Source organism: Fulmarus glacialis, unplaced genomic scaffold, assembly GCF_000690835.1.
Source record: "Fulmarus glacialis isolate BGI_N327 unplaced genomic scaffold, ASM69083v1 scaffold7044, whole genome shotgun sequence".
Lineage (NCBI taxonomy): Eukaryota > Metazoa > Chordata > Aves > Procellariiformes > Procellariidae > Fulmarus > Fulmarus glacialis.
Window position 1 is genome coordinate 17,881 of NW_009209887.1, and position 12,669 is coordinate 30,549.

The 12,669-nt window shown below is 38.8% G+C and overlaps 1 protein-coding gene across 3 annotated transcripts in view; it reads left to right on the plus strand.

The window, feature by feature from the left end:
• Positions 1-12,669, plus strand: part of TSHR (thyroid stimulating hormone receptor) — a 69,310-nt gene that overhangs the window by 17,695 nt on the left and 38,946 nt on the right. For 2 of the 3 annotated variants that reach the window (XM_009576976.1, XM_009576977.1), the window contains exon 2: positions 6,863-6,934. The exons of the other annotated variant lie outside the window; for it this stretch is intronic. In XM_009576976.1, coding sequence (XP_009575271.1) covers positions 6,863-6,934 — 72 coding nt within the window. The remainder of the gene's footprint in view (positions 1-6,862; positions 6,935-12,669) is intronic. 3 annotated transcript variants of the gene reach the window in all.

Below are 12,669 nucleotides of genomic sequence, written 5' to 3' on the forward strand. Positions count from 1 at the left end.
TGAGCAAGAAGGGTTTCCTTCTCTGCCGTTTACTGGAGCGTGAGGTCAGGTGCCTTGTTACAGATGATTTCTGCGAGTCTGGGTGCAGCAGCAGTCTGTGAGAAGGGATGGTGCAACCATTGAGATCCAGGGAGTAGTCTCAAAGTCCAAGAGATAGTAAAGGGGAAGAAAGACCCATCAAGCCCTGAACTCATCCAAGAGAAGAGACTTGTTTTCCGAATTTATATGTAAGGTGGAGTTCTTTGGTAGGCTGTTATGCACTGAAATGATCAAGTGTAAAGAAAAAGTGTGAGAGACCGGGGTCAAATCTAGTGTATATAATAAATGGTACTTTAAACTAAGTGCTACATACTTTGTACAGCTTTCTTCCCAGAGCAGATTTGGGAAATCTAATACAGTATGAATGTTGAATTAATCTAATAGACATTGGAATAAATAGATTAAGTGAACAGTTTAATATTCATAGTTAGGCAAATGTTTCCATTTGCATGACAATATGTATTTTGTCATGGCGGGGCTTCATTGCTTGATTAAATGAAGGAGGTTGAAAACCAGGGGTTGTTTTGTGTTTGAGGGATTCAAACATGCAAAGTTTAAAAATATTCAAAAATCATTCTGTGTTGTTATATTATGCAGAGCAATCATGCAAGTTACCTGTAAGGGTATGTGGAAAGAGAGTGTCTGCTCCTCTAAGATTAGCTGATCAAGGACTTGTCAAATGGGATGCTAAGGAAAAGGGAAGCAAAAAACAAAACATGCAGAGACACAGACCTCATAGAGAAACAATAACGACAAGAATGACAAGAATGACAAAATAACAACAAGAAGCCAGCCTGGTCAGTCACACTAATTGATGGGCTGTGAAGAAACTGCAGGCATCACTTCAAAGAGGGGCCAACCTGGACTTCGCAACTGATAAGGATGCAGGCCTGGGGGTCCTCGATATTGGGACAGGGGATTGGTGGAATTATGCAAACTGATGAGGCAATGTGCAGGGGAAGGGAGTCACGGAGAACAAAAGAAAAATAAACAGAAAGGGGTATAAAAGGGGTCGGTTACGTGTGAAATGGGGCTGGTCAGTATGTTTGACTGAGCCCTGTGCCTGACCACTGCAGTCTGTCCTATCTTCTTACTAAATCCTCAACATTATCTATTATGTGTAGTCACAGTTGAAGTTATATTAGATTTTGCTGAAACATAACATTTACATATAATATGAAGGTCATATGTATATCTGCTATGAACCTTAATGAAACGAAAAGTATAGATGAAATCAGAGGAGGGGAAGGAAGACAGCAAATAAAAGGCTCACTTTACTCGAATCAGTGTCAAAACTGTGCAAAACTGCTGCTGTTAAGATGGTGGAAGCCAAAAAGGGAAAAAACTTATTCTCACAAGTAATGGTTACAGTGTGTCTGTTTTGAAATGTTTAACACCTACCACCTGTACGTTTCATAAGATTAATTAAGAATGTGCTGGGGTAAGGGTTCCTTAACACTGAACCTTGCAAGGCTTGCAGAGCTCCCTGTGCCCAGTTGTTTGCGTATGTAAGTACAAAGGAGTGGCTGTGCAGGATCATGCTGAAGCTCCATCTCTCCCAGTCTCCTGCCTGCAGCTGTGAGCAGTAAAGTATGCCCCGTGGAGAGTATATGAATAAGACAAACATGCAGTGACACTGGCCTGGAATACTCTTCCTGTAATAGTTTGTTTGAGAATTTGTATTTTATATGCCCAGATGTGTTTTTATTCCATGAATCTGTCCAGTCACTTTAGAATCCAGTATTTTTACCGTTTCCTCTAGTACTGTCCAATCTCAGAAAAGGCTGAAAGGAATGTACTTCATTTTTCCATCAGCCAGGTCCCTGGTCAGTTTACCAATGTAAGTCACTGTTGATTTAATTTCATATTAATATGCTAGGCATGTACATGAGGGAGAGCTAAGACGTGAACACCCAAACTGTCCAGCCACTTCTGCCAACATCTAGCAAAGGAATAAGGTTTGACTATCCCAGGTAAATCTACTATCAGGTCCTCATGCAATTGCTCCCATCTCTTACTCTGCAGCTAAGTGTTTAGCTTCTTCATCTACTACTCTGTTTTGTATTTTTTTTTTGGCTCTGTGAACTCAGGTGATAGACAGAACTCAGGTGTTTAGCCTGATCTGGGCTTGGTATAGGGTACCAGAGAATGAGGGGGAAAAGTAGTCATGGTCCGTGTTGTTCAAAGAAGGAATGCTCCCTCCCACCAATCTCTCACAGGTGACAGATAGGAAGGACACCCTTCTGCTGCTGCCCTGTCTTGATGAACAGAGTCTCATGCTTGGGAAACAAGCAAACCCCCCAAAACTCCCCAACAGACCCCAAACTCTTGAGAGGCTTGTATCTAAATGCAGTTGTAAAAATCTTTTAAAAAGACCAGTGCTTTTTATAAATGTGTTTAGTGTAAGGTCTTAGATAATATATTACATATGCCTTCAAGCTATTGTAAGAACTTCAGCACTGAGTCAGGATTCATCAGTAAAGAAAAATAAAGCTTTCAACTGATTTACCAAGTAAGCCAGAGAGCAATAGAAATGTTTTCTCTCTAGATTTTCATGTATTCTATCACATCTATGTCTCTAAGTTCCCACTCTAATAGTATTTTGGCTACATAGTGCACACTGTTAGTGCTAGTTATCAGATGAATAGGTGTGATTGAAGTGGATGTATACCTCTCCTACATTTTCCCCTGGATTTTTTTTGCTCTAACACAAGACAGTAATAGAAATGAACTAGTCAAACATAAGTAGGCAGAGGCTGTGGCACTTACATGTACACACAGATTGCCTGTGCCTCTCAAATGGAAAATCCCTTCATGTTTCTCTGGTCCTGGTTGCTAGGTACTTCTGATATGCACCAATTTCAAATGTTTGGAAATGGTCACCTCTAAGAAATGAAATAACTATCAAAGTTTTCAGTTTAACCTCCTTATATCCTGAATGCTGACTTTTTAAAGTCATAGGCCAGATTCTAGTCTTGTGCATATGTGCAGTCGAAAGAGAACTGGGTTTATAAACAGTTTCATTTGAATTTTGCTGTAACTCCTTGGTACTAGTCTTTCTCTATCTGTATTTAGCATTCAACAAAAAAAATCAGCTATGCTGCAATTTTGACTTAAAATGCACAAGGGGGAGTGAGGAACTCCTGGCTTCTGAGATGTAATTATGGCTTTGCTTAACATTAAAACAGAGGGCTGTTAAATAGATAGTCAAGAACTATAATCTCTATGAAGAGTTAGTAGTGTTTCATATATAAGAGCAAAGCTTTTCTCCTATTTTTCTAATCTTGATTTATTAGTGGAATATTTTTGTGAAATTGGTTTTTATTTCTACAATTATTACTTTTACCTTGTGTTGTGCTTTAACCCAGCCGACAGCCAAGTATCACACAGCCGCTCACTCACTCCCCCCTGATGGGGTGGGGGAGAGAATCAGAAGAGTAAAAGTGAGAAAACTCGTGGGTTGAGATAAAAACAGTTTAATAGGGAAAGCAAAAGCCGCACACGCAGGCAAAGCAAAACAAGGAATCCATTCACTACTTCCCATCGTTCAGCCATCTCCAGGAAAGCAGGGCTCCATTACGTGTAACTTGGGAAGACAAAATGCCATCACGCCGAACGTCCTTTCTTCTTCCTTCTTCTTCCCCCAGCTTTATGTACAGAGCATGATGTCATATGGTGTGGAATATCCCTTTGGTCAGTTGGGGTCAGCTGTCCCGGCTGTGTCCCCTCCCAACTTCTTGTGCACCCCCAGCCTGCTCGCTGGTGGGGTGGGGTGAGAAGCAGAAAAGGCCTTGACACTGTGTAAGCACTGCTCAGCAGTAACGAAAACATCCCTGTGTTATCAACACTCTTTTCATTCACAAATCCAAAACATAGCTCCGTGCTAGCTACTATGAAGAAAATTAACTCTATCCCAGCCAAAACCAGCACACCTTGTTTTAAGCCAGCTCTAAATTGCATATTTTAATGGTTATTATTTATAGGTTTTTTAAAGTGCAGTCTAAAAAAAGAAAAAATGACTGTGATACAACAGAATATACTGAAAGCAATTAACATCACTAATTACATTGCAATTAATGCTACTTGCTTAGTTTACAGGGTTGATTCTAGTTTCATTGTCTTACGCCTGACTTAAGCTGCCTACTCTTATGGCTCTTAAGTGATGGGACTAATTAATACTGAAACCAACAAAATGTTCATTCATAGTTAGGTAGCTCCTAACTGATAAGAGTGTAAGCACCAGCCACCCCAGGAACAGAGTTCCTTGGTGCATTATCAGATAGGACACTAGATAAACCGTCATAGAACAGCAAAGCACAAATAATGAATCAGTGCTTAGCAGTACTAGAAATACAGTGCTTAAGAGAGAGACGATATTATTATCTACCAGATGCTTGGGTAATGCTCTGTGCATTGATACTGTACAGTCATTAAAATATGTTTACGCTTGAATACTTCACAATCTCCACTTACGTATCCCTGTATTTCTAAGTTAGGCAGAAAGAGGGTTCTTTCTATGCAGATGTAAAATATTTTGAAGTCTATGTGGTCTTACACTTTTTAAAAGAGCTTCTTTTTCTCATAAATGAAAATAACTAGGCTAATTTTGAGAAACAGTCTTTGCTAAAGATTGTTTGGGAAGATCAGAAGGGAGTCAAAGTGGGAGTTTTTTCAGTTGTTAGTTGAATATCTGTAGTACTTGATTTTTGACCAAGAAACTCTTTACATTCCAGGTTGACAGACGTTTGGGGCAGAGGAAAGCAAAAATGCGAAGTTCTGCACAAGCAGTCTAGTATGTTTCTTATCAGTTGTTCAGGTTTCATTTTCTTGATATATGCAATATAGAGTTTTTCAGGAACATACTGGCTAAACTTTTGGTGTAAATATCAAAGTAGAAAGAAAATTTTAAAAACTTCACATTGACTTTCTGACCTATGAAACCAAGAAATGCAAATGAAATGTTGTACTATAAAACTCTCTTTTGTTTATGAGTCCATTTGTAAACACATCCTGTACACCATATGGTTTTTTGTCATATTTGCAGAATGTTGGTATATCTTTAAACTCTAGCAGATAGATAGGAAGAAATATGATACTCCCACTTCCAGCCCATATAATAAATTTACCAGCCATTCAGTCAAAATATAGCCTTTAAGACTAAGTTTCTTCATTGTGTCTATTCTTGAGATATTAGGAGCCTTGTCTAGAAATTTATAAATGCAGAGTCATTTCATAATACAGCAACTTTGATACAATTGATTCATAAATATTATCCAGAATTTCCAGGCTTTTCCAACGGGATTGTAAATTTCAGGTATGTTAATGAAAGATTAATGTGAGCTCACTTGGCCCATGTGTAGCTCATGAATGATGGGTCTGACTCCGTTCATTATCTGACAAAAATGGAGAGGGATGAATGTCTGATATAAGAGCAGGAGGTCAAGAAGAGACTTAGGATGGTATTTAAATTCTTGTTTTTCTGGAACATGGAATTATGCATAAGTGGTAGGTTAAGTACTAGTTTCTGTAATGATTGGTGATGCGAAGTAACTATCATGAGAGTCAGCATTTTGTAGGTGAACAGAAGACCAGAGGGATATAAGAGAGATTAAAAGTGAGCTTGGGTAGTCGGAAGTGGCTTAAACTATGTTTTTCTTGGCTTCTGAGTTCTGACAGTCTCAGAGAGAAGTCTTAGGACTGCTTTTTCCTCCTAATGCTGCCCAAGATACCATTTGCAGCAAGGGCACATTGCTAGCTCATGTTCAACTTGGTGTCCACCAGGACCCCCAGGTCCTTTTCTGCAAAGCTGCTTTCCAGCCAGTTGGCCCTCAGCATGTACTGGTGCATGGGGTAGTTGCTCCCCAGGTTCAGGACTTTGTACTTTCTCCTTGTTGAACTGTGTAAGGTTCCTGTTGGCAATTTCTCCAGCCTGTCAAGGTCCCTCATTCACTCTGTTCTACTTTAAGACTTGTTAAAATCTGTCTGAAACCAGAACTTCCTCAGTCATCACTGTCAGCTTCCTAAAAGGCCTGGAAATACAGACAGATGTTGAAACACAACAGCAAGATCAGCAGGCTGTGCTGGACTAAGCAGCTGGTTTTTATAAATATTTTGTCTAGGACTGTGATAATAGAAGGAAGCAGTAGTATGAAGTGGAGGAGGGAGAAGGATGGGAGAGCACTGGCATGGGTGTCAAGGTGCTATAGGTGCAGGGGAATAGGCAAGTATACCTGTGGACCAACTGACATTCCCCTGCTTGGGGGCTCAGTGGTAGCTGGGTGGATTGAGATCAAGAGAAACATCAACCCAGTGTTGGAAAAATAGAAGTCTTTAGGTTCTCCTTGCTCATTCTTGTAACAAGTATATGGAGTAGAGGAGGTATACTTGGTAAGTAGGCAGAGCCTTCCCCTGGGATGGTAGGAGTGTACTTTCTCTTCATTTATATTTTTATTCAAGAAGGAAGTTTTAAGAATTTCTATAGATATTTTTATTTCTTGTATGCAAGTTCCAGAAGCTTGATAAATCTTAAGATGATATATTTTTGCTGGTCATGCTCTGGAGTTTTGGAAGGTCCATCATTACTACTGAATGCTGAGTTCCTAGGAGAGATGATGCAGAAGGTTGTAATTTAGACTGAGGGAGCACACCAAGCAAATCAAGCCACATAATGAAACAAGAAGAGGAAATGAGGCAAAGATGGAAACATTGGGAAAAGAGAAATTAAGTATAGAAATTTTGGAGCAGAGCTGGAGCTGTGTAGGACTTTTTAATGTTAAATTGTACTTACCAAAGGATATTAACTGCCAAACTTTTATTTCTATAGGAGGTTTATGGAGACTCATCTAAGAACAATTCCAAGTGACGCTTTTTCCAATCTCCCCAACATCTCTAGGATGTAAGTTCTGTTTCTGATATTATTCTTTTAGCTCGTTCATAAAAATCACTTTCCTTCTCCAAAATTCTGTCTTTGTGCATAAAATCTTCTGAAATGAAAATATTCTTGCACCTTTGCCACCTCACCACTTACATTTTAGAACTGCAGGTAATCATCCCATTGTTCATAACCTGAACCAGCTATAGGAAGGCATACTAGGCATTTTTGGATAAGAGCACACCTTTATTGAAATAGATGTGATAAATAAGGCTATAAACCCTTTTTTTTTTATTTTGCAGTTTGCAAAATATGAGAAATGGTTTCATTCATAACAAATTAACATATTCTCTTGCTGGTCCTGACTAAAAATTTTTTTCCAGCTCCCAGCATGATTTGTAACTCATTTCATTGGAGACCCTGTGGCATTTCTAGACTAGGGATGTTTCACCAAAACATTAGTTTTTGTGTGATGGGAGAGGGACTTCCATTGTGTCACTTTGTTTGTATGTAAACACATGCATTGGATACAATACATAAATGCACAACCAGCAGCCTCTACCTATTTGCCTCACATCAACATTTGTCCCATTGAAAGTGGCTACCCTTGTACCACACTGCTCGTTGATGTCAGCAGTTTTGAGACAAAGTTGTCCCACCTTTGTTTCTTCTTCTTGGTGGCTGGCCCATAATCTATCATCCTGTGCATGGCTATTTGATGCAGGGAACTTCTCTGCCATATCCCAATTCACTCCCTAGAATCAGTCATGTAATTTAGAAGAGACCTCAGGAGGCCTCTAGTTCACCACCTGCTCAAAGTTGGGCCAGCTATAAGGTCCAACCAGATTGCTCAGGGCTTTATCCAGTCTGGTGCTCATCTTTATCTGTGTCCACTGTTAACTAAATAAACCGCCTCATTCAGCAAGAGGCTCACATTTTTCTCGTTCAGCCTTTTATTACTAATGTAGCAATAGGAACTCTTCTTGTTGTTCTTGACCTTCTTTGCAAGTCTCAACTCTAGCTGAGCTTTGGCTAAATTGCTGAGATGGACTACTGTTTCAGAATTCCTGAAACAGGACTTTGGGGGGACATGTTATATTGTATTTTATAGTTTCATCCAGGTATATTGAAGTAATGACTTTCTAAAATCCTTATAAATAATTGTTCTTGAATATCTGCAGCCTCATTTACGATCTCAGTTTAATCAGATAGATGGTGTGTTGTTTTGGGGTTATTTTGGGGGGTAATGTCCTTCATATGACGTATAGTATCATATGTAAACCTGATAAACTTTGTTCAAAACAGAGTTTTATTAAATGTAGAAGGATGTCAACTCTTCTTCGGCTCTCAGTGACACATAATCCACTGCTTAGACACTTTTCAGATTTTAAAATTATCAAATTGTAATATTTATGAATTTGTAAAAGCACAGGTGTTCATCTGAAGAGTTTAGTGAACCCTTCTCTAAAGATGCATAGCCTCCAAAAACTTCAAGTGGCCAAAAGGCTGTTACACCAAATCTTTCTAACCTTCATGGCACCGGAGGTGAGGAAGGGGTATTCACACTGCCTGTCTCTAGATCACTTAGCAACCTCGTAGGCTAAGGACACTCAGCCACTTAGTCTCACTCCATGGGCATTATGAGTCGATGACAATCTTTTGCCTATGCTGTTTGGTAGTAACATGATAACAGATAACCACTCTGTTGCATGCTTTGATCACATTTCGGTTGAAAAGGAAAGTCAAAATTACAAAGACCTTATGGCCTTGAATGAGATGAATAGGTGCTTTTTACACATCTTAAGATAATATGTTGGCATCCATGTCAGTTTATTTGCTTTGTGATTTCAAGGCTACCTGGGAAAACAAATGTCAGTATCTTCCTCAAGTTATTCTTTAAAGAGACTATCTGAATATGGAGTTTTACCTTCCCCCAACTCCACATTTATATGTAGGAAAATAGCACAGATACAGTTGAATATAGCAGTAACTTACCTAAAATCATGACCTGATGTGGTAGCGTCACACTCTCTCTCCTGCTGTGCAATGCCTTCTGGATTACCGCGTTGCTCTTTCTCTTGTTAATTTTAAAAAGCCTATGAAGAATAGGCATTGGTTTAAATTTGAAGAGTGTCAATGCCCTTCTGGATTCTTCTTACAGCATTACTACTACTACAAATCATTAACTCCCACCTTCTTGATATAAACTTTGGGTTAAGGAACCAGTACCTGTATTTTAACTACAGCTCTTGTGTGTATGTCTTGGCCTCTAATGTACCACGTCTCATTTGCCTCTCCCAGCCCATAATTTCCATCAGCAATGAAAATTACTGGATCATTCCTTGCTTTGTAAACTCACCTAGAAAATGTACTGAAGTTTCAGTAGGGTGATAGAGACTGTGTTTACTGTTCCAAATATAGCACTTCATTTTGCTATATGGTTTCTACTATATAATTTCCACAAATAAACTTTTTTCCTCTGTACTGAATGGAAAATTTAGTTGTCCTCTTTATGAACCTTGTTTAAATAAAAATTCTAGAGCTACTATGTAGTCTTGATAGCCAGAAGTAGAGATTGCTTCCCTGTGCTGCTTTGCCACAGGAATGAAACAAAAAGCATTTCAATGCAATGCTCAAGTGCAAAGCTAATTCCTGTCAGAAATGCATCAGTGCACTGAAGAAAAAAAAGGTTTTATAAGGTATTCAGATGCAAGAGAAATTTCTGTTTTACATCCTTAAAGTTGCAAATACATCAAATCTTGGTAGAAGGGCTTCATCTGGTCTTTCCTACAGCCTTAGGACAGGTTGAACGTGCAGTATTTTTAAGGTCAAGTATAAGGAACCTTTTTCCTGGGCTCAGGATGATGCTTTGAGATCACATCCATGAGTACCTCACAGACACCTGACCAGTAGCTCCCTGAGCAGTTTTCTCCACAGTTTCTCCATGCAAAGTAGCATCCCCGGCATTGCGCAGTGCTCTCTGCCAGCAGCCCCATGCAGAGCACAACATCTCCCCTGTGCACTGTTTTCCTCTGTGCAACACTGTGCCTTTTCACACTCGGCGCACACGGCTGTCCCACAGCCAGTGCCACCATGCAGCTCCCCACACCTAGCACGGATCCGCACCGCAGTGCTCCCACACCTCCCCTGCTCCCAGAGTACAGCCCAAACTCAGGGCTTCGATTGCCTTAGCTGCTCCTGGTTGTCCTCTCGTGAAGCACCCCACACGTCACCGAGCTGCCCTCCGTCAGCAGCAGAGAACGGGGGCAGCTGGTGGGCAGCAACACAGCAGCACAAGGGATGCTGAGGCTGGAAAAAGCAAAGAAAGGTGGAGAGAGGGAGAAGGAAGAAAGTAAGGGCAGGGAGAGGGCCTTCTGGCTACTGCCACGTGCCGATCTGCTTTAAATCCTGTGTTCTCAGGCTCTTTCTGAATGGGCAATGGTGATTAAAGTGTTATCTGCAAACAGACTTTCTCTGAAGCTGTGCATTTGGTGTTTAAACTATGACTGTATTTGTGATGGGTGTTGAAGGCATTTTGAAATCCTGCAAATTAAACACAGCTGGTAGGGAGAGGAGGTGCTGGATTGTAACACGCCTTCAAAATGGGAATTTAAACATGCTTTCCCTCTTCTTCTGATGCAACTCCTTCCAGTTCTGATTGCTATGATTTTTATTTCTTACATTTAACACTTTACATGTTGTATTATGTGTTCATTAGCCAGAGCCCAAAGAGTTTTTGGAGACACTCTGAACACTTGGAAGTAAACGTTTATGCACCATTAATACATGTTTCTGTTTGACATTCCTGTCTCAGAGGAGATTTTGAATGAGTTTGTGTGGGTTTTGGGTGTTTATCTAGATGACACTAAAGCAAATAAAACAACTCATTCCCCTGTCATCAATGATGATGTGGTTTAATTAACATATACAAATACATCTGGTTATGAAGCAGAAGAGTGGAGGTCAACACGCGAAGAAAATAAGCTGTTTCCTTCCCACTTTTGTCTGACAGCTTAGAGATATAAAACTGTAACTCAATCAGCTCCAAGCCAGGCAGTATAGTAAAAATGTGACACGCAGCGTGGTGGGAAGGGACATGGTGGCTGTAGGGGTGAGGGAAGGGAGGAGGAATCGCTGTTGACAGTGAGAGAAAAGCACTTGCCTGCCTGATGTAAGGTGACCCATTTTGATCACAGAGCACACAAAAAGTACTCTCTAAATCCTAGCCCCGGCATGAGGACGCAATGTTTGTTCATTATTCGTTTTTAATTTCATTTTCTGTCAAGCTGATTTACATATAGCTGTTTGCTACATAGAACAACTTTTTTTTTTAATGTGTCACTGATATAGCCTATCTTTTGGTATGTTAAAATGTAGGTTCTGTTAAAATGGAATTAATTTTCTTTTAAGACTGAAACTCCAATTTCCTGGGCAATAGACATATATTGCTTACAGGAAAACCAAATTAAAGCATCTCACATAAACATCTAACATTGCAATACTTAATCACAGAGGTACAGACTGGAAATACTTTCTTTATTGTATTCCTCTTTTATTATCTTCCTTCCTTTTGGAAGAGGCAAATAGCTTTGCAAAAGCAGTATTACTGTAGAAAGAGAATCTGTTGGTCATACAATTTCAACTAGTTACTTTTCTGGTATCTTTTCAAACACTGTTGAATACATCTCCTAAGCGACCAATAAAAAGTAAATCTTATGTTAGAAGAGTTAAAATTAGTTCAGGTAATATGCTTTTAGCTCCAGTCTGGAGAGGACATAAATTCCCTTGGAACAGTTAGTGGTATTCATCATCTGCTGGTTGTTAGAACATGTGCTGGTTACAAAGTATTTTTTCCAATTTTTTAAAACATTTTAAATATTTTTTAATATCCATTGAAAGAAATAAAGATTTATTTTCTTTAAAATTTCCACACAAAATAAAAATCTGATCCATAATTGATTATATTGAAAAGCTGTCCTGGTTTAAATGATCATTTTTTAATTTTCTGTTTACTATTATAACTCTTAATATTGTCATTGGAAAAAATTGAAAGAATGTTAAAAATCTTCTCTGATTTGTTTAAGGAACACAACCCAATTAGAACTGATGTAAAATACCCGTTGGATATTTTTTAAGTTAAGTATGATTCTAGGTCTTTGCAGGTCTACTGATTAAAAAGGAGGAAAGGCATATGATACAGTCTCTGTATTATTACATTTTATCTGATTTTGGTATCTAAAATTGATGTCTGAGAGCCTTCTAGTCAATTTAATTTTGTGCATTTAAAATAATGATCAAATTGCTCAGGGTATGTGTAACCATGCAAAATATTAAAAACTGAGTCAGTAACTTTGATCAAGAGTATCAAAAGATAGTACTTAAATATTTTAACAATAGTAAATATAAAGAATATACAAGGAATTCCAATTATTTTACAAGATCTATAGATTAGAAATATGATATAAAATATGCTTAGAAAAGTAAATAAAATACAGGAATACATCTTTTAAATGCTATTCCAGCATTAATAAATTTTAAAACTAAGAGATTTTTTGAAAGACAGAATCAGATAATTTAACCCAAATAGTAATGTCAGTTACTCTGTAAATTTGCAACTTTATTCACACTTCAAAGCCTTTAACAGTAGTTCCAGTATTATCATCCTCCTAGTTATGGTGGAGAGACTCTGTAGAGCTATTTTCTCACCACGTTCAGAAGATGACTAGCAATACAAATGCGACTCGGTCTAAACTGTGTGC